A 20,470-nucleotide genomic window follows, 5' to 3' on the forward strand; every position below is an offset into this window, starting at 1 on the left:
CATAATTCTTTGTAGCTGTCACTAAAAGAATATAGGATTATAAGAATGGCCACGTAAGATACACCAGGTAAAACAACAGCCACCAAAAAAAAAAACGAAATGGGGGAAATTGATCAATTTCACTTGTTGGCTCTTAACAGCATTTCACTGTAGTGAGCTCACAGATGTTTCAACAGAGCATTCTTAAACTATAAGATAACCATAGATATCTTTTTCAGCATATGAAATAAATAAGATTTTAATAAAAAGATTTTAATAAAAATAAAATATATTAAAGGGGTTTGATGTATCTTTTGATGCTATGCTTCCCAGGATACAAGTAGAAAAGGTACAAATATATATTTTGCAATTAAGCTGTGCATTCTTCATGTCAAAGGTATGTGTTTCATACAGTACATGCATTTAACAAACATATTTTCCCTCTCCATTTATGAAATAACAATAAATACATTATTTCATAACAATAACTAAATAGGGTTTCTGCTGTTCTTTCAGTGTTATTCAAGCAGACAGGTTATTACAAAAACACATGCACAAAACTGTACAGACACTGTTCAGGAAGTGAGCCAAACAGATTTCTTTCATTGAGAGTTTGTGTGATGTCATTATGCACCCCAGAACTGAAACATGTAGCACAGTCTTAACACACATCAATATTAGGGTCAGACTGAATCTGTTTTTGTACCCAAGCAGGATAATCAGCAGACTAAAAACCAGGAAGGAACTAAAACAGGAATCATAAGTTTCTGACTTGATCCCAATTCATTAGGTTTTCTTGGACAGAAAAATACTTGAAGGGAGTGAAAATGGCTCTCTGAAAGCTGTAGATATATCATAATATTCAGCATGAATGAAACTCACCATCTAGAAAGTCACGTGAACAATTCACAGCAGTCATCTCAGACATCCATGTAACTGGAATCTCTTTGGGTTTGGTACTGCCTACTATTACTACATCAGCATCATGAAGCTAAAGGACAAGTGGGGGGGGGGGGAGACAATGGATAAAGAACTTTCAGCTAAAAGATAAAAATCAGTATATATTTCCAGATGAATGTACAACATGCAACGTTGATTTTTATCTGCTTAATCCACTTTGATCAGAAAAAGTTAAATGAAGATGCTATATACACACTCATGTATTCATTCCTGAACAAAGAATCTCTAAAAAGGGTTTTTTGGTATGTTTTATCAAATAAATCTTACAGAAAGGAAAAAAAGAACGATGAGGTCTAATTAAACAAGGATTATTGACAAGCTATTGGTATAGAGGACAAATAATGATAAACCATAGTTTTTTGTGGCAATGAGTCTCGGAAGTGATCTTCAGGTTCATGTACCCCCTACCCCCCCAAACCATGTGCATGACTCAGAAATGAATAATTTCCACTTTCATACCAACCACTGGTTTAAGGTTATGACTGGGCTACAAATTATAGTTTGTTTTCTTTCCTACAACCCAGGCTTTTGGAATAGTCTGTTATTTAATCCAGGGATGGCGATCTTCCTGATATAATTAAAATTTGGTGGGTGAAGAAAGCATCCTTGGTAACTTTAAATTGGTTGAGACTGGACTGTTTTAGTCCCATGCTGTGCACATGGGGATGTAAAAATGCTTAAAATGGTGAGAGAACAAAGAACTCATACATGTAGCCATCTCTTTTTTGACCAAAACTTGTGTTTCTGATTTAATTATTTTACTGAATGTTTAAATAATTTTAGTGGGAGAGAAGACATCCATAGCATTTGAATTATGGAGACAAAAGAGAAGTAGTGCTATTCTATTGCATCGTTTTATGTGATTTATTACACATTTATGTTCAGCCAGCATGGTATGGTGGTCAAAGTATTTGGCTTAGATCTGGGAGACCCAGGTTTGAATCCTCATTGCCATGGAAGCTTTTTGGATTACTTTGGGACAATCACTTACACTAACCAACCATACAGGGTTGTTTTGAAGATAAAATAGAGAAGAAGAGAATGATGAAAGCTATTTGGGGTTTACATTGGAAAAAAGATGGGTTATTTACTTAAGCAAAACACTAATATTAACACTAACTTGACAATTTCCACCCATATAACTCTGATATGATGGTTAGAAAAAGGGTCGATTGTTTCTCATGCCAAAACCACACAAAAATATTTGCACATTAAAATGAATGTTTTAGCCTAATATAAACTCTGCTCTAGTAACAATTTGACTGTTGGTACAATCCAATGAGAAATTCCCCCCTCTACTTTCCCTTCATTTCCACTGTGCTTGAGTAGAAGGCTGATTCCACATGGGCCAAAAACAGTGGTGTGAAAATGGTGTAAACCCTTTTACACTGTTTTCACACCGCTGCTTTTGGCCTATGCGGAGTCTGCCAAAGTCTCTGTTGGTTATTCTTCCAACTGTTTTCATACTCTTGTATATCCATGTGTCCAGAAACGGGGCTGCCTCCCAGAACCCAACTGCCTGTTCCACCCCTTCTCACAAATGCCCACCCAGTGATCCTGGAGTAACCCACAACTGTCTGTCCTACCCTTGGACTTACCAAAAGGAACAGGGACCTCCAGAAAACCAGAAGCTGAGAGAAACAGTAGAAAATTGGCAGAATGGCCTAAGCAGCAAGCGCAAGCCACAGCAGCTCCAGGGAAAAGAGTAGAGGCAGCACAGCTCTGGTCAAGCTGCAATCAGCAGCCCTCAGCAGTCTTGGAGAGTAGAGTGGGGCCAGCACAGACCCAGCCAGGCTGCAATCAAGAAGGAGGACCAGGAAGGCTGAAGAGCCAGGCTCAAGCCAGCAAGGCAAGACAGACAGCTCTCTAGGCACTAGGAAGCTGGAGAAGCATGTCCCTGGAGGGTGGGGGGGAACCTCCTTACAAAGATAAAAAGGTAGACACAATTTGTATTGTAAGGTGACACCATGCCAGCAATTAGCTGTTTGCATGCTACAAAGGATGCATGGAAGATCAGATCTTATCATCATGGCTGAAAGAACTTGTACTTTACTGTATTACTTAAAATTTTGTGAAATCCAGCCTGATAAAGAGTTCTGGTGAGCTCAAAAGTTTATTCAATGTTTTGTGTCAATTTGGTTGGTCCCAATAAAAGGTATTACATTGATTTTGTCATCACTGTAAGTCACTTCTAATAATCTCTTATCTCGAAAACTTTATGACGAGAAACCTGTCAGGAAGAAAGCTGATTCTTTTTAAATGGATTCCATGGACTACATGAAGACAAATAAGTGGGTCCAATTTACTTGTCCTGGGTTATACTATGAGTTGTAGGTTAGTGAAGGTGTTGCTGAGATTTCTAATAAGAGAATTCAATAACAGAATTATAGAATTCAAAGAAGTTCTAAAAGGCCTGTGGGGGTGGAGGGGGAGCCAGGAAATTACTATTAACTGCTTTAAGTATGTGGTATAAATACACTATTCTCTTTTCCCCCAACTTTATCCATGTGCCTCATATTCTGGCAAGATGATACAGACATTCCATTAAATATGCTGGTGAGGTCTGTCCAACTATGCCAGGTCTCCCATTATGGTGGGAGACCTCCTGATGGTTACCTGCTCTTTCTGCCATTGCTTCTTTGAGCAGCATCAGAAAAAAAAGTAAAAATGACTGGCATAGAACACAATGTAATGTCACATTTCTAGTGATTCCTAAACTGGCATGATGTCACTTCTGGTTTTCTCTGAATTCCATCACACTGCATGTGTGCCCCCCCCCCCCCAAATCTCCTGCTGAGTACCAACCATTGGTTGGCAGCCCTATTAGACTTTCTTTAGAGCAATTTCCTTTGTCTGGGAAGATTAGCTCTTTTAGCGTAGTAGTATTCAGTATAACCAGACGCACCGGTCTGGTTATACTGTTCCCAGCACTGCTTTCACCCCATCTCTTTGGAGCTCAATGCAGGCAGTGAACTCTGCTTCTCAGATCATTCCTCGTCTGGACAGGTAATTATTACCCACGTCTTCAAAATCTATTTCAAACTCTATCATTCCTCCCTTTCCAAATCCTAGGACTCTCCAAATATTCTTGTGTGTGTGTGTGTTTTACCCCAATTGTGTGCTTGTGAGTTTATTATTTTCTAAGTAAAATCTGGTAAACTTTAGTCCTGGTCTCCTGCAGATTTTTAACAGAAAACAACCCTGGTATAAACGGGCAGACCAAGCCACTTACCCCCTCTCACAAAGCAAAGTGTGCCCCTTGCTAATTCCCCATCCAAAAAAGGGACAGACTATCATTTTGGGTAACTCTTGTGTTCACTCCAAGAATAAACTTTTAAACTGTGTTATTTTTGTTTTAATTGTTACATTTCATTCATGATGTTTTTATTGTAGTTTTTTAAATTGTTTTTAACATGTCTAAGCTTCCTCGAGATGCTGGTATGAGGCAGGATATAAATACTAATAAATAAATAAACTCTAATCCTAACTGGGAGGGTTCTTAGCAAACTAATGCAACAGCTACACTACTTCTCAATAGCACTTCATGTAGATGCTTGAACAAGGATATATTTTTAATAAAAGTTAATGTGCTACAAGAAGTCTCTTTAGACAAGCCATTCATTATTTGGCAGAATGTAGAAAAAATCTAAATAGATATCAACATGAATCTCACCCTCAACTCTTTGTCATATTTTTTCACTCAGAAGACCTTGAATGAGCTATCCAGTAGGCCAGTCTATTATACCAAAAACTATGTTAGGGTGAATGGGATAATTAAATTATCAAGTTCATCCCCTTGAGAACACTCCATATGGGCTCTAAATGGACAGTGAACCTGATGCAAAACAGAGGCTTCAGGTAATTGCAGCTAAATGCTATAAGATACAGAGAAATACTAACACGCACCCAAAGGATAACTATTTGCATGTTGTAGAATTAATGACAGCAAAGAATGAAATTAAAAAGCCACATGAAGCAATCATTTAAGCAACATCTCAGGAATAGAGCAGATAGAGCTTTCCATACATTTAAGCCTCTCACTGGTATTTTCTTCCTCCAGTCTGTGGAAGATTAATGCCAATATATACTCTGAAACTTTAGCTGAAAGCAGAATACAGTCTATCTCCGATGGGATTTAAACTGAAGTAGGCTTAGAAGAAACATCTCTCCCAAGATGAAAGTCTAATGCTAAGAACAGTAATGCAGGCACCAAAAGCCAAGTATGGAATGATAACGACACAGCGTAACTGTATATTTCACATAATTGGACAGCCATCCTACCTAGAGGGTTGCACAAATATTGCTTTCCCCTACAGTTGGAATCAATTTCTAAAAATGACATTGTAAAATCCCATGATCAGATTTAGAATCCTTTGTTTGCAAAGTTAATGGATGTAATGAGAGCATGTTTTTTCTAAGACTGATGTAGGTAGATTTTAAGTTAATAAATATATGGCAAGTTGAAAGTGTAAGGAATAAAGGACCACACTCAGTAATAGAAATAGAGAATTTCCAAAAAAAAAAAAAAGAGGGGGAGGAAAAAATGTAGTCAACTTAGTCAATGAACCTTTATATTCTGATTTTTTACTTGAATGTTGCAGATTTTATAGCCAGGAATACGCACAAATTTGAATGCAGTACAGATTTTCTTTTATAGGCGCATTGAGTAATTCTCATGTTAGGTTCAATGCACATATAGCTGAACATGTACATTTATCTAGGTACTATTCCCTGGTTTCATTTGTAAAGTGCATGTGTGTTGGCTGTTTCTTACAAGCAGGTATATGCCCATGCAAGCTTTACATGTGTCCACTGCAACATATGAACAGGGCTACTGTGTCTATTGGTTGAATCCAGCCATCAGCCAGAGGATGGAGATCATTACTGTCTTTCCCTGCTCTCTTCTCCCCCAGCAGCCATTTCTAACCCCTGGATAATTGATTCTCAGAGTCCCATGACTCATATGTGGGGGTCCATGGACTTGCAATGAGGGGAAATAGAGCAAAATCATCCCTCCTGCCCCTTCCACCAGCAGATATGCCTCTTCTGTGAGCGGACTGCCACAGACACAAAAAGCAACAAGGATTTTGCCCTCTTCCCCCTACTCACTGCAGCCTGCCAACCTGTATGGTTCATTGCCCTAACTGGGTCCTGTAACCCCAGGATTCAACAGATCTAGTATCAGAAGTGGCTGCTGCTACTGGGGTCAGAAATTAGGGGAATGAAAGTGAAGAAGCTATACAATATACTTGGGGTAAGATTGCATGGACAGTGTGATATCATGTCTGGGGAGAACCCAGAAGTGACATTATGCTATTTTAGGAAATTTTATGGTAAACCAATTTGTTAAATCTGAAGTGGCAAAGGCCTCACCCCTCCATTTCCTGCCTGGGTTGCCAGCTAATGTCCAGCAACCTTAGCTTTCATGCTGCATGTTTCCCTGGTAGTTTTTTAAAAGTAGCCCTGTTTTTAAACTTTTAATTATTGTCCCCCCCAATCCATCACACCCCCAGCAGCAGTGACCAAGCAGTTTGGCTTTTGGTGGGTTTACAAGTGCAAATAACTATTCTGAAGAATAACATACTGAGGCTACAGACAAAAAAAAACAAGAATGGGATTTCTGTATAATAGGGTGACAGAGTATGCAGAGATATATGATTAAAGTATTTTTTTAAAAGGAATGATGGAAGGAGGTTTTTTAGAAATACTTTACACTGAGGATACACATAATTCTAGGAATCCTAGTTGTGCATCAGCAAAAGAAAGACAGAAGACAAGGAAATGGGGACACTGCCCTTCTCCCATTCCTGAGAATCTGAAGTAACTTATATGGAAAATAAGAATCAGGGTCAAATTGCCCAATTGTTCAACCCTCTCCCTTGGCAATTTCTTTCAAACCATCAATGTGTAGCTTGGAATAAAAATAAAATAGAGGTGTTATAATTTATTTCATGGATGATGTATAGTCGAAGGCTTTCACAGCCGGATTCAACTGGTTCTGGTGGGTTTTCCGGGCTGTGTGGCCGTGGTGTGGTGGATCTTGTCTGGTGGAACCCACCAGAACCAGTATTTCATGGATGGTTTGTATGTATTAGTAAGAGGTGCCTTGTCATCTACAATTGCACAAAATGTTCACTAAAGTCAAAATTAAAACATGAGTACAACATGACAACATAATGACTCTTAGCAGCAGCAGTGGCGTAGTGGTTAAGAGCAGGTGCAAACTAATCTGGAGAACCGGGTTTGATTCCCCGCTCTGCCACTTGAGCTGTGGAGGCTTATCTGGGAAACTAGATTAGCCTGTGCACTCCCAACACATGCCAGCTGGGTGACCTTGGGCAAGTCACAGCTCTTTGGAACTCAGCCCCACCCACCTCACAGGGTGTTTGTAGTGGGGGGAGGGGGAGGGGGAGGGGGGAGGGAAAGGAGATTGTAAGCTTCCTTGCGTCTCCTTATAGGAAAGAAAGGGGGGATATAAATCCAAACTCTTCTTCTTTTAATAGAAAATAATAAGAGTCGTTTAGTTTTAACTTCAACAAATTTTCATTGCTATTGTGGATGAAGGGAGAGCCTTTTCAAACTTCTGTCAACCACTTAAAACACACCAAATGTTACAGTAACATCAGCAGCTGTAAAAACAAGACCTTGCCAAAGGAGAATCTTACAATCAGAGCGGTTCCAGTCAACTCTGCCTTGGAGCTGCAAGTCCAAAATAAAAAAAGATAACTTCCACCTAAAACTTTTTGCCTTGGCTGCCACCTTCAGGAAACTTATGTGAAACACTGGGAAAAGTTCAACTTTTATATGATACAATTCCGAGCAAGCCAATTAAGGTACTATACTTTTCTTGGGTGAAATTTGATGGGAGGGAGAGGAGACAAGGAAGAAGGTTCTTGCTTCTAAGTCCATCACTTTTCCACTCTGTTGCTTCATTCAGTCCTCCATTCTCCTACTCCCTTCCTCCCTGGAAACATCTTCTCTAATTTCTTTCCCTGTCCTGAGTCTTGGCATGCTCTCCCTACCCCTATCTCATTCCCTGGTTCACTCTGTTCTCCCTGTCTCTATCCTATCAGATATTCCTCCAGCTCTCTTCTCCCCCTCTTCCAACATTCTGTTTCACTTTTCTCCTTTTTTCAAGCACAGGGCTTTACTTTTGTCCATAGGAATGAATTGTAGCCCTTCATTTGCATTGGAGAAAACAGCACAGGAGAAACATAAGGCAACAACAGTGGTGATTTGAATCTGGGAATTTCAGATTCTCAGTTGTAACGATGTGTGCAGTTTTGGTTGCTGTATCTCAAAATGGACCTTACAGAACTGGAAAAATCACAAGAGCAACTGGAATTACAACAGGAACCAAGATTTCTTATGAGGAAATGCTGGAAAGTCTGAGACATCTCAGTCTAGAAAAAATGGTAGCAAAGGAGAGACATGATGGAAGTTAATAAAAACATGCATAGGTATAAAAAATGGACAGAGGGAATATTTTCTCTCTCTCCCATAATACTAGAACTCAGCACTCACTGAAATTGTTGAGAAATAAATTCAGAACAGAAAAAAGGAAATACTCCTGAGGCAAGCTCAGTTTGCATGAAGCCATGTTGGGGTCTGCTTTTTTTTCAGTTACTTTACAAAGGTTTTTCAGCTTTTGCAATGATGGCAGCTATTTAGAAGTCCCTTGGATGAAAGAATTGAATTACCAGGTCAGAAGAAAGTGCTTAATTTCTCCACTCCACGCTTTAACCTTCAATCTTTACATCAACTGAGATTAGAAGTGGTATCCTCCCACCCCGACTCCCAAAATTGCAATGCAACATAAACTCTATAAGATTTCAGTGCTGTTTCAAAATGGAATCCTTCCAAGTCCTCAATACTAAACCCCTAATTGCAATTTAAATATTTAAGGCAGGGGTCTTCAAACTATGGCCCTCCAGATGTTCATAGACTACAACTCCCATGAGCCCTACCCACTTGGCCATGCTGGCAGGGGCTGATGGGAATTGTAGTCCATGAACATCTGGAGAGCCATGGTTTGAAGACCCCTGATTTAAGGCTTAGAGATATCTCATGTTTAAATAACCATGGACTTGCTGTTCCCTTTATACATATGATTAGAAAAGTTGGTGAAAGAGGAAAGAGATGTAACTGAATCAAAACTTTGTTCCAAATCTCCCTGCACATGGATATGAGAGTAGGAGAGTAAAACTCAAATAGGATTGAAGGATATGAATAAGATCAAAATAGTGACCCAAGTACAGTAAATAAACAAAAGCTGTTGGTGTAGAGTAGTAGTTCATGTAAGTGACTAAGATCTTGGAATCTTGAAGGGTGTCCTGGGCCCATCACATACACTCAGTCTAACCTACCTCACAGGGTTGTTGTGAAGATAAAATGGAGGAAAACATAATAATGTAACCTGCTTTGAGATCCCACTGGATAGAAAAGCTGGGTATAAATGAAGTAAATAAATAAGCACATAAACATATAAACAAACAAATTCTGAATGAATGAAATCCCTTGCTTAGAACTAAATACAAGAACAAAACTAATATTTAATTATGGATAATATTTACCGTAGCCTGAAGTTGTTTCATTTTCCAAGGGCAGCTCATGGTCATGACTCCTTTTCTTTGAAGAAGGCACTGCAAAGAGACTTCTAGGGGTCCTTCAACTCCTAAGAGTAACACCTTTTTCTCATCTAGAGAAGTATTTGCTAGATATTGGAAGATAACAATTGTTCTAGTTAGCTGTATTACTCTTACTGGAGAACATACAACTAAATCATGGGCTTTCATCTTTTCCATGAAAGTGTATGCCATTCTGAGCATGAAACAAGAATACTCCATAAATTGTTTTAAGGCTACAGACAACCAAAGAGGAGAATAAACTTCTACATAAAGAACTCCTAGCCCAGTTTTTGAAAACAGAGCTGGTTTGTCTTCTGAAGTGTGTGTAAAGAACAGAGGGAACTGTTTGAATGACAGAGAAGGTGTCAGTGAGGGACCAATATCTATCCAGGAGGGGAACTGAAAGAGAAGAATTCCCATTTAATTTTGAGGTGGATTTCCTTCAAAAGCTCTGAAATGATCCTACAGTTTGGGGAAGTCTGAAGGAGAAAACAGAGTTGGATAAATACTCTATTCCATCTGAATGAAAGTATGCGACAAAGTTACTTAACAAGGTCAATCTTATTTCAAGAAATTTAGAAATCTGTAACAAAATGCTATTTGAGCTGTATTATTAAGAGCATCTTAAATATTTGGAAATAAAACTGCTTCTTTCCTTTCCATTAAATTTCTCCCCACCTGTATCATATTCCCAGTGAGTTTAATAAAATTCTAATGTTGAACTTTGAAAAGCCTCTATTATGATACTCTCTGAGATCAAAAACAGGAGAAAAAAGTGGGATCACCTCAGTTATACATTTACTTTAGTGGGGTACAGGGTGGGACAATTGAATAAAACCTCCCAGAGGGCTGTATATAGTCAAAGTGGCCAACGAGAACATTGTAAGAAGTGAATTTCAAAAGAATTAGGGAACATGCTGGCAGGGGCTGATGGGAATTGTAGTCCATAATATCTGGAGTGCCAAAGGTTCGCCACCACTGCCTTAGTGTGATACTTTGTACTAGGGAAAGGCACTGCTGTTAGCAGAATGGATCTCCTCCATTGGTTCCAGGAAACATGGAAACACAGCTGAAAGGCAAGTGAAAAGAGTAGGGAAGAAGGGATAGAGAAGCCTGATTCTCTCTGCTTATCCCCTTTATGCCCATTCAATTTCTTTCTTGTATTTTTTCAGACCCCTTGAAACACAGGTGTGATGATTACCTAAAAAGGATTATCAGCCTTATTTTCTGCAAATGGAGCGCTGCTCACAAGGGGTAAAGTCAGAGCTGCTTGTGATTGGCTGGCTGTGAAAGGCAGAATTCTAAAGGCTGTGGGAAGAGATTTTGAAGGGGAGTTCTAATCAAAATGCCAGAGTGAACAGGTGCATGCTAACCAGGCTCTGTTCTAAGCTGGTCAAGGTATGCTATATGAGGCAGGAATTCCTGCTCTTTGAAGCAACATGTGGGCTAGTCATGTCTAGTAGATTGTACAGAAGTTGGTGTTTTAAGAAACTGTTTGTGAAATACTTACCTGAGGGTAAAAGGAAGGTCTTTTCAACAAATAGTAAGACCAACTATATACGGAGTCACCAAAACTGGTGCGTGTATGTCTATTTAAAAAAAATCTATTGCAATGAAACATCTTGAAGACAGTAAGCTAGTAACCCGAACCAAACTTGTAGCACTTATGAAGAGATATTGTAACTACTTGTACATAAGAACCATTCAATACCAGCCTCTTGTTTATTAAGATTTGTTCCTTTGCCAAAATCATTTCTCTTTGTTCATGTAAATAAATTTTCTTGTTCCATTGTTTTACTCCAAAGAGCCTCTGGTTCCTGCTTTTTATTTTCTGACAGAAGGAAAAGGAGTTATTTTGGTGTTTTTTTCAGAGCGGTTTCTCTGCCTGACAGAGAGGTGCCCCAAACTGAGCAGCTGAAGGGCATTTTCATGGTTTATTATAAATGGAAAAGTGGGAGAACACAAAGTGAACAGAAATAAAGAAAAATCACCACATTCACGCTACTGCATCACAATATTAACAGATCAAAGGGCTGCCCAGGCAAAGTGCATGTGGCAGAATTTTTGGAGGGAAAAATCCTTTCAGGAAGCTAATGGGCAGAGTGAAGGTGCTGGGGGGGGTGGGGCAGAGTGCATCAGCTGGCAAGAGAGAACTTGAAACAGGAAGACAGTTATTTGGCCCAGTCCACTTAATAAACCACTGCTGAGCTACATATGAATGTACCAAATACAGTTGCTGAGAATGGCAAAATAAAAACTTCATACCTAGTTTTTCCAGAAGCTGGATCACTGCACTAGCAAAGGGAGGAATGACACATTCATTCATGTCTCCATGCACTAATCTTCCCAAGTTAACATCTGTTACTCTGTGATAGAAAAACATGCAAAATGTATATGTAAGTACACACAAAAAGGTATTCATTTTTTTAAAAAATGCAAGGATTGGACATGACAATAGGGGACTAGCTAGAGTCCATTTGAATGTATTCATGAAACATACACATATCAAGAAGAAGAAGAGTTTGGATTTATATCCCCCCTTTCTCTCCTGCAGGAGACTCAAAGGGGCTTACAATCTCCTTGCCCTTCCCCCCTCACAACAAACACCCTGTGAGGTAGGTGGGGCTGAGAGAGCTCCGAGAAGCTGTGACTAGCCCAAGGTCACCCAGCTGGCATGTGTGGGATTGCACAGGCTAATCTCCCCCAGATATTTGGGAAACACATTATAAATCTCTATATTCAGCATTAGAACTGGTCGATGCAGATAGCGCAGAAATAACGACTAACCTTCCAAACTGGCCTGAGGTGACTACCTCTGAAGTGCGTAAGCTTATTGACACCTTACACAATGGGAAAGCTCCTGGTTTCGATCTTGTTCCACCTGACCTTATTAAAAGAAATATCGAATGGTGGGTCCCAGTTTTGACTAAACTGTTCACCCTAATAGATAGATCAGGGAAAACCCCCAAGGGATGGGAAATAGCTGTTATTGGTCCCATCTACAAAAAGGGTGACAGGAACATCCCAGTGAGCTATAGACCCATTAGCCTACTTAGCACTATTAGCAAGCTTTATGCCAAACACCTTTGCCGGAAATTAAGAGACTGGCTGGAACAAGGGAACAATTTAGCAGAAGAACAAGGGGGCTTCAGGAAGGGCCGATCAACACAAGATCAATGTGTAGTTATGGACCATCTTATAGCCAAATATTCTTCAAAATCTCGGGCCGCTCTTTACATTGCCTTTGTAGATTTTAAAACTGCTTTTGATTCAATTTCAAGAGAAATTCTGTGGAAAAAGTTGCATAGTACCAACATAGACAAACAGTTACTAATGTTAATTAAAGCTCTTTACGAGAACACCAGAATTAAAGTTAAATATAATCCACAAGGATACTTAACAAATGAAATAAAAAGTAGTAGAGGTGTCAAGCAGGGCTGTATCTTGGCCCCCTCTTTATTCAATTTCTACATTAATGATATGGTACCCTTATTTAATAACCCGGACTTCCATCCGCCTAAAATTGCTGACAAAAGTATTTCCTTACTCCTTTATGCGGATGATCTGGCTCTTATTTCTATAACGCCTGTTGGCCTGAGAAGAGCTTTAAGGACTCTTGCTGATTTCTCCCAGAAAATCATCTAGAAATTAACCATGATAAAACCAAAGTATTGGTATGCGCAGTAAGACCTAAAAGCCATATCTGGAAATTAAATGGAAAAAAACTGGAGCAGGTTTCACTTTACAAATATCTGGGTGTAGTTTTTCAGTCATCAGGATCCAGAACAGCCCACACAAAATATGTTATTGCTAATGCTCTGAAAAGTTCTGGAGCCATCAGAAACTATTATTGGAATAGAGGTGGCCATCACATCGCGGCTGCCATTAAATTATTTAAGGCCAAATCATTGGCACAACTATCCTATGGCACACCACTCACCATAACCGCTCGCTTCTGCAACCTTGAACGCCCTCAATCAAAATTTTGAGATCTTGGGTGCTGTGTGGTTGGGCTGTATAGATGTTCTTTTCTTTCCTGATGTTATTGGTGATTTGTATTGGCATCTTCAGAGGATCCTCTGAAGATGCCAGCCACAGATGCAGGCGAAACGTCAGGAGAGAATGCTGCTAGAACACGGCCATACAGCCCGGAAACCACACAGCACCCAAGTGATTCAGGCCGTGAAAGCCTTCGACAATTTCTGAGATCTATTCTCCAGCTCCCAAATAACATCTCGACAAGTGCCCTACGATAGAGACTGGACTAATTCTCAGTACAGGCAAAAGTTTGGACACTCTCTATACTATATTGGCTTAAATTATGCTATTGCCAGAGAGGCCTTGTAATACTACTCTTGTTTGATACATTTATTCCCCATGGCTTAGAACAGTTCTTCAGGAAATTATCATACTCATGGACTTTCTCCACAACTACTCACAAGTATGAACTATGACAGAGCCAGGGATTTAGTCAAACTCAGAATCACAGACGGAGAGAGAGGCAACATGATCTCAATAAGCTTAAAACCCTATTTTTAATAAAACAAGGTTAAATAGACTTTCAATAATGCCTTATTTTAATTTGTTGCCCAATGTTAACCTTCAGAGCTTTTTAGCCTACTGCTATAATGCCCTTTCTCACTTTGTTATACCAGTGGGATTTACAACAAAGTTCCAATTGAGGGCAGAATTTGCAGCTGTCAAATGGGGGGCATTGAAAATACAGAACATATTTTATTTGATTGCCCTTATTATGATAAAATACGTTGGATGCTCATTCCCCACGAATCAGGCTAATTCTTCTTTGACTAAGAAAGAAAAGTGTCAAATATTGCTATCAGGCACAAATAAACATCCAACACACACTGTTGCAAAGTTTGCCTGGATTTCTAGTAAAATTAGGAAGGACCGACAGAGTTCCACTGGAGCAATCAGCTAATTTTCGTTTGTTAACAGCTAGGATACTCGATATAGGATCTGTATGCACGTTATGAATATTTCTGCTCCCTATTAACTGTATGCTGCTATTTTTTTTAATCTGTATTAATAACTGTGCTTTTTATATAATTTTTAATTTTTGTACTTTGCTGGTCAATGACCGTAAATAAACTGACTTGACTTGACCACAGGCTAATCTGAATTCCCCAGATAAGCCTCCACAGCTCAGTTGGCAGAGCTGGAAATCAAACCTGGTTCCTCCAGATTAGATACACGAGCTCTTAACCTCCTACACCACTGCTGCTCTCTATACATTTTGGAACAGCATTACTGACTTTGCTGGAATCAGATTTTCACTTCTGGAAGAAATCTTGTTCTCCCCTTCCTACCTTTTCTTTCCAATTGCTAAGCAAATCCTCACTCTCCCATCTATTGCTGCATAAAATCACATTCAATACCCATTTACATTAAGTGTAGCTCCATCAATTTTCCTTGGATTGTTTGGTGTTCCCTGACAGTGACTCTACTGTCCACCCAAAAAGTTACTTGATCAAACAGACTCTATACAAGGGAAGAAGGATTAAGTCTATTAAAACTTGTCAGAAAGAAAAAGGAAGTGCCTCGGGAGTTGCTAAATAGCAGGCGTTGTTAGTTTAATTTTTATTAACAGAGGCCATTTGCGAGGAAGCTTCTATTTTCAAATTATTTTCAGAGACTAGGATAAAGACTACAGAGCTGCAGATCAAAAACAAAAGATAGTGGGTTTTAGGGAGTAATGCTCCAAGCAATGATTTTGAAATCCAAAGAAATGCTACTTGGCTGCTGCCCCCTCTCCCAATCTTCTTTATCCATTTCTCAGGTTAGCAACTGGAATGCCACTATAAGCAGAAAATGACCAATCCGGAAACTAGCCCCACTACATAACATGCCCTGGCAGATTTCCAATATGCTCCATAAGTAGCAACAGAAGAAGCATGAATTTCCAGGCCAAATACGTATTTCTCTTGTGGGGGAGGTCTATGTAATTTTCTGCTCTAGACATGAACTGGAAGCACTGGGAGAAGAAGCATGTATTGATCCCACTTCTTGTTGACATGGCCTTCAAGCTAGTCTCAGGGGTTTTTTTGCAACAACACTACCTATCCATTCTGATGCCTCTTTTGCCTCTGAGGGAACCTAAAGGCGAGGAGAGAGTAACTGAAGATTGTGGTGATTACTATTCTAAGAGAAATATACTCAGTCCTTCCACCGTTAGTTGACTAATCAGATTTTCTGTTGCCTTGGGTAACAGATAAATATTATAAAGGTTATCAGCTGAACTGGAATGACATAATGTGAAATGCTGCAATGAGACTAGAATTACATATGCAAATATTCATTCATTTATTTTATTAGATTTTATACTTTCCTGCCTGTCTGTTGTAATTTTGGTCAATTCCGCACAACATAATAATACCAGATTACATTCAGTATTTAAAATTCCAGGTCTATTTTATCCCGGTTTCTCCCTTTGCATGGGTGACTGTTTCCAAGAACGAATCAAGTTAAGACCAGGAGGAAATACTTTTTATTTCTTTCGTACAAGCCTAGGTTTTTTTGTTTTTGCAACACAGACACAGCCACATGCTCGAACATCCCTGGTATGCTGCATTCTGATTGGCTCTTCCTCCCCCGCCCCCCTGCCCAAAGGCAATGCTTCTGATTGGCAGATTACAGGAAAACCAGCAATCACAGGAAAACCAAGCAGGATACACACACTCCTTTTCTCTAGCTTTGGAAAAGAGCCGGTGAAGTGAGCAACACAGCAAGCACATTGTGCTATACAAAGTAAAACATTTTGACCAATACTGGGCAGAGCACTATATCCTATCCACATTTAAAGCTGTGCAAGAAATCGCAGCACGAGACACTCACCCTCCCCACTTCATGATATACCAAATAACAATTGGCTGGTCTTTGGGACTGTCACAAGGTGAGAGCATCCTGCCAGGGCAGGCACTTCTCCCCACCAGAATCCCATTGGGATTGTGAGCTTGGAGCTGCGGGGCTGTGGCTCAGCAAGTGAGTGGCACTTGGCGAGAACGAGCAGCAACAGGGTGAGCTCTCACTTGCCTGGCTCCCAGAAGAGCTTCCCAGCCCCTCCCAGGATCCCGTTGGGAATGTGAGCCCAGAGCTGCAGGACTGGACTGGATGGGCTGTGACTTGATAGCAGGCGGTGCTTGGTGAGAGCAAGCAGGAATGGGGCGAGTGCTCGTGCTTTCCCGCATGGACTCACTTGTCTAGCTTCTGGAAGAGCTGTCAAAGAGCAGAAAACTTGCTTGGGAAACATTTTGGAAAGGGCAGGCATTAAACTGACATGATTTAAGCCAAGGAGATCAGGCAATGGGGCGGGAAAAATAAATCGTTTTTGCTCCCATGTTATTCCCATGGCAGCAGGTTTAATGCAGGATTTTGGGAAAAGATCATGACTTTAGCATTTTTTGAAAAACCCAGGATGAGGGAAATATCCCGCTTTAGGATCAGAAACCGTGCAAACTTCTTGGCCAAACAGGGATATTTCCCTTGCTCAACCCGGAATATATGGACCGTGCAGAATCGTCCTTTAAGAACAGCGCTTATCCAATTTATAGTATGGGATGTTACTAATCAGTGTGATTTAAGTCGAATTCTCAGATTTGTTTTTAAAGGAATTGGCTGTGTTCATTCCACGGACAGTGGTGCTTTCCCCTGGCATGAGAGGCCCTCCCCTCATGCAAGAGGCTTTCTTGGTGCAATCAGTCACCATAGGTCTGTCTAAATACATGTGAGGCGGTAATGAGAGTCAGTGTGGTGTCATGATTAAAGTGTCAAACTAGAATCTGGGAAACCCTGCTTCAAATCCCCATTCTGCCATGGACACTTACTGGGTGACCTTGGGCCAATCACACACACTCAGTCTCAAACCTGGCAAGTTTTTGGATGGAAAAGCTTCAAGGAATAACAGAGTTGTGACATGAAGGCAGGTGATGGCAAACCACCTCCAAACACATCTTGCATTGAAAACCCTATTGGTTTGCCGTAAATCAGCTGTAATGTGATGGCAAAAAATTGAGGTGACAAAGTACCAAACTAGTAGAATAGACTGTGCTGCTAGAAAGCACTTCAGTCTGGAGGTGAAAAATTACGTTTCCCCATTCCCCTACATAAATGATTCCATGAAAGTAGAAAGTGATTATAAATGCAAAAAACTAGTTTAGAACTCCACACACTCCACCCCAAGAAAGAAGTTTTTTCCCCAGAGAATTTTTACATGGAAGAGCTGTAGAAATGTGACCCTTGGCATTTTTCCATCTCATTTTTCTGCCCATTTAAACCAGGCCAGAGTTACTGTGGAACCCATTATCAAAAAACTGGAATTTGCTGTGTTTCTAATAAGATACATTTGTAGCTGTCAACAGACTTCATAGTACATAACTTACCCATTCACATCTTTCTCTGGTTTCACAATGTTCAATATTCTGCTTGTATATGACTTGTTAAAATGTATGGCTAACAAGCACATGAATGTTATGATCCTCATTGAGTTTTATGATTTCATCAGCAATCTGGAAGTTAGCATGATAGTTAAACTGGATTTCTTTTTAAAAGTTAGAGGTCTTCAATACTAGAATGCTACCAAATAGAAATAAATTACAAGTATAAAATAAAAAATTTCCTTATCCCCTCGAAAGCACCATCAGCTATAATTCTTTTCCACTGGCAGAAGATGAGAAATATAGCAGTGTAATGATTTAAGATGGGTGTGTGTGTGTGTGTCTTAAATGCAGGTAAGTTACAGAAGAAATCGGGCACAAGTGGGGAATGAGAGAGAGAGGTGATTAGTTGACAACTGAGAGAGCAGAGAAGCCTTTTTTTTTAAGAGGAGAGGGTCTGTTGTAAACTGACAGTGAGAAGGGGCTGAAAAACAGAAAACAGTATGATGTTAACAGCCTAGAAAGCACATTGACTAGAATCCTTCCTAAAGTTATAAAAGTACAAAACTGCCCAATGACCTTCAAAACTGCTTCAGAGCTCAGATACAATACTTTAGAAGAAATTAAAAGGAGGTTGGAATTAAATGCTAGTAGCAGCTTATATATACCTTTGAAAGAAAGGAATAAATAAACAGTATTTTGCATATATCATATTTATTCACAAAACAAGGACAGAGTAGTCATCACAAGCAGAGATGCATTCATTGATCTGAAGTTCCAGAGGGGATCAAAACTATGAACCCTCTAGTTCAGGAACCTGCTTTGGCTAAAGAGGTCAAACAGTTACTCTGTAGAATCAACGAAAGGGTCACAGAGATGGTGATTGGATAAGAAGCAAAATAGCTCTTGAACCCTGCACTTGCCAGACCTGCCTCCTATGGAGCGGGAGGGAAAGATCTAAAATAGGTCACCACCCGCTTCCCATGGAGGAAGAGAAGGAATAGGCTTACCACGGCTTCTATGCCTTGTGTGTGCTCCATCTGCTACATTATGTGGGATGGGGCCTATTAGCATGTGGTTGCATTGGCTCCCACCCACTTTGCATCCATTTGCCTTTGTACAGGGTTAGGGTCCCTGGTCCTGTGTGGTGGGGACTGCTTCTTGCAGTGGTAGCAACTCTACAATCACACAAAATCCTTAATGGGAGCAGGAAGAGAAGTATAACACAATTCTTCTCTGATCATTCTAAAAAATCTATTGCAAGTAGAGAAAAGAAACTGCTTAAAATCCCAAAGGCCTACCATTTCAGAAGTTCCTGAATGCCCCCCCAAAGATTCGCTTTGGTCAGACCCAGGGTTGGGGACACAAAGCTCCAGTTAAGAATAACTGGTATAAATTATTCTATTTTTTATGCATTTCCTTTGTAAATGAAAAAAGGTCTTGAGTTTTTAAATGACCTTAATAAACTTTATCCTAGAGTAAAACTAGACTTAATTATTGAAATATAAACTGGTCCACTGATTCCTGTAAATGGGTCTCTATCCTCCTTTCCTCGTCTCCCCACAGGACTGTATGCCAAGTAACCCTCCACAGAAGTATGCCATTGTGCAGGGAAAAAAATAGTGACCCGCCAAACTTGCTAATGAAAAGTGCTTCCCTCCTCGCAGCCCAAAAAATCAGATGGGGTAATGGGCTCTGGGAGCTGTGATGCACTTGCCTCCCTCTGCTGGCATAAGGGACACCTGCACTGGCAGAAAAGGCACAGTCGCTGGCATTCAGCCACCCCACAGCTCCTCAGTAGGCAAACCTGGAAGCAGATGCTGCTGTAGCACTATAGTGGTGTCTGAGCAGGGCGGCTGGGGCATCTCCTGGGGTAAAGTTGATTTTAGCTGGCTTCCACCAGCCGCTCCAGCCCAAGAATAATGCCCTTCCTTATGTGGTATAAGCCTGTTTCAGCTATGGGGAAGTTCAGGTGGCAGGAGGGTTTTTTTAAATTACCCTCCTTTCCATGCTTCCTGAAACCCCTTTGAGGCGGTGTAGAAGGTGCCTTTGCAGCACTGTCCCCAGCCATCGCGAGCACTTCCACCTGAACTGCACTCTGAGTCTGTTTTCCTGAGTTTATGTAGGGCACCACAGCAGATATGTGCCCCCCAGAGACACACGGGTTCAAGCGGGACATTTAGCCCATATTTATGCAGCACGGCAGTGTTCTCAAGCTCTGTGCACAGCATTTTCCCAATCAGACTGCTGTCTCACTGGCTTGAAAAAAGTCCTCACTGTACACATAACCTGAAGTCTGGTTGCCTGAACCATACCAGCCATCTATCATTTGCCTGATGGTAGGAACAAGCAAATGTCTTGCTTTGCAACCAGTGGCTATGCAGCAGAAAAGAAAGCATAAAGGCAAAAGTTGTTGAACCTAAGCTTAGTTCCTCCCACCCTGGCATCGCTCAGAAAAGCAGAAAAAGCTTAACTTGTAGGGACAGAAAGTGTGCTTGTACCACTCAGGCAAAA

General features: G+C 40.4%; 1 protein-coding gene across 1 annotated transcript in view; it reads right to left on the minus strand.

Moving 5' to 3' along the window:
* Positions 1-20,470, minus strand: part of MTHFD1L (methylenetetrahydrofolate dehydrogenase (NADP+ dependent) 1 like) — a 165,252-nt gene that overhangs the window by 135,691 nt on the left and 9,091 nt on the right. Inside the window, 5 exon segments of the mRNA XM_048488844.1 lie at positions 862-970; positions 9,513-9,652; positions 11,832-11,932; positions 17,963-18,036; positions 18,038-18,088. Of these exon segments, the coding sequence (XP_048344801.1) occupies positions 862-970; positions 9,513-9,652; positions 11,832-11,932; positions 17,963-18,036; positions 18,038-18,088 (475 nt within the window).

The sequence above is a fragment of the Sphaerodactylus townsendi genome, linkage group LG01 (genome assembly GCF_021028975.2).
Source record: "Sphaerodactylus townsendi isolate TG3544 linkage group LG01, MPM_Stown_v2.3, whole genome shotgun sequence".
Taxonomy (NCBI): domain Eukaryota; kingdom Metazoa; phylum Chordata; class Lepidosauria; order Squamata; family Sphaerodactylidae; genus Sphaerodactylus; species Sphaerodactylus townsendi.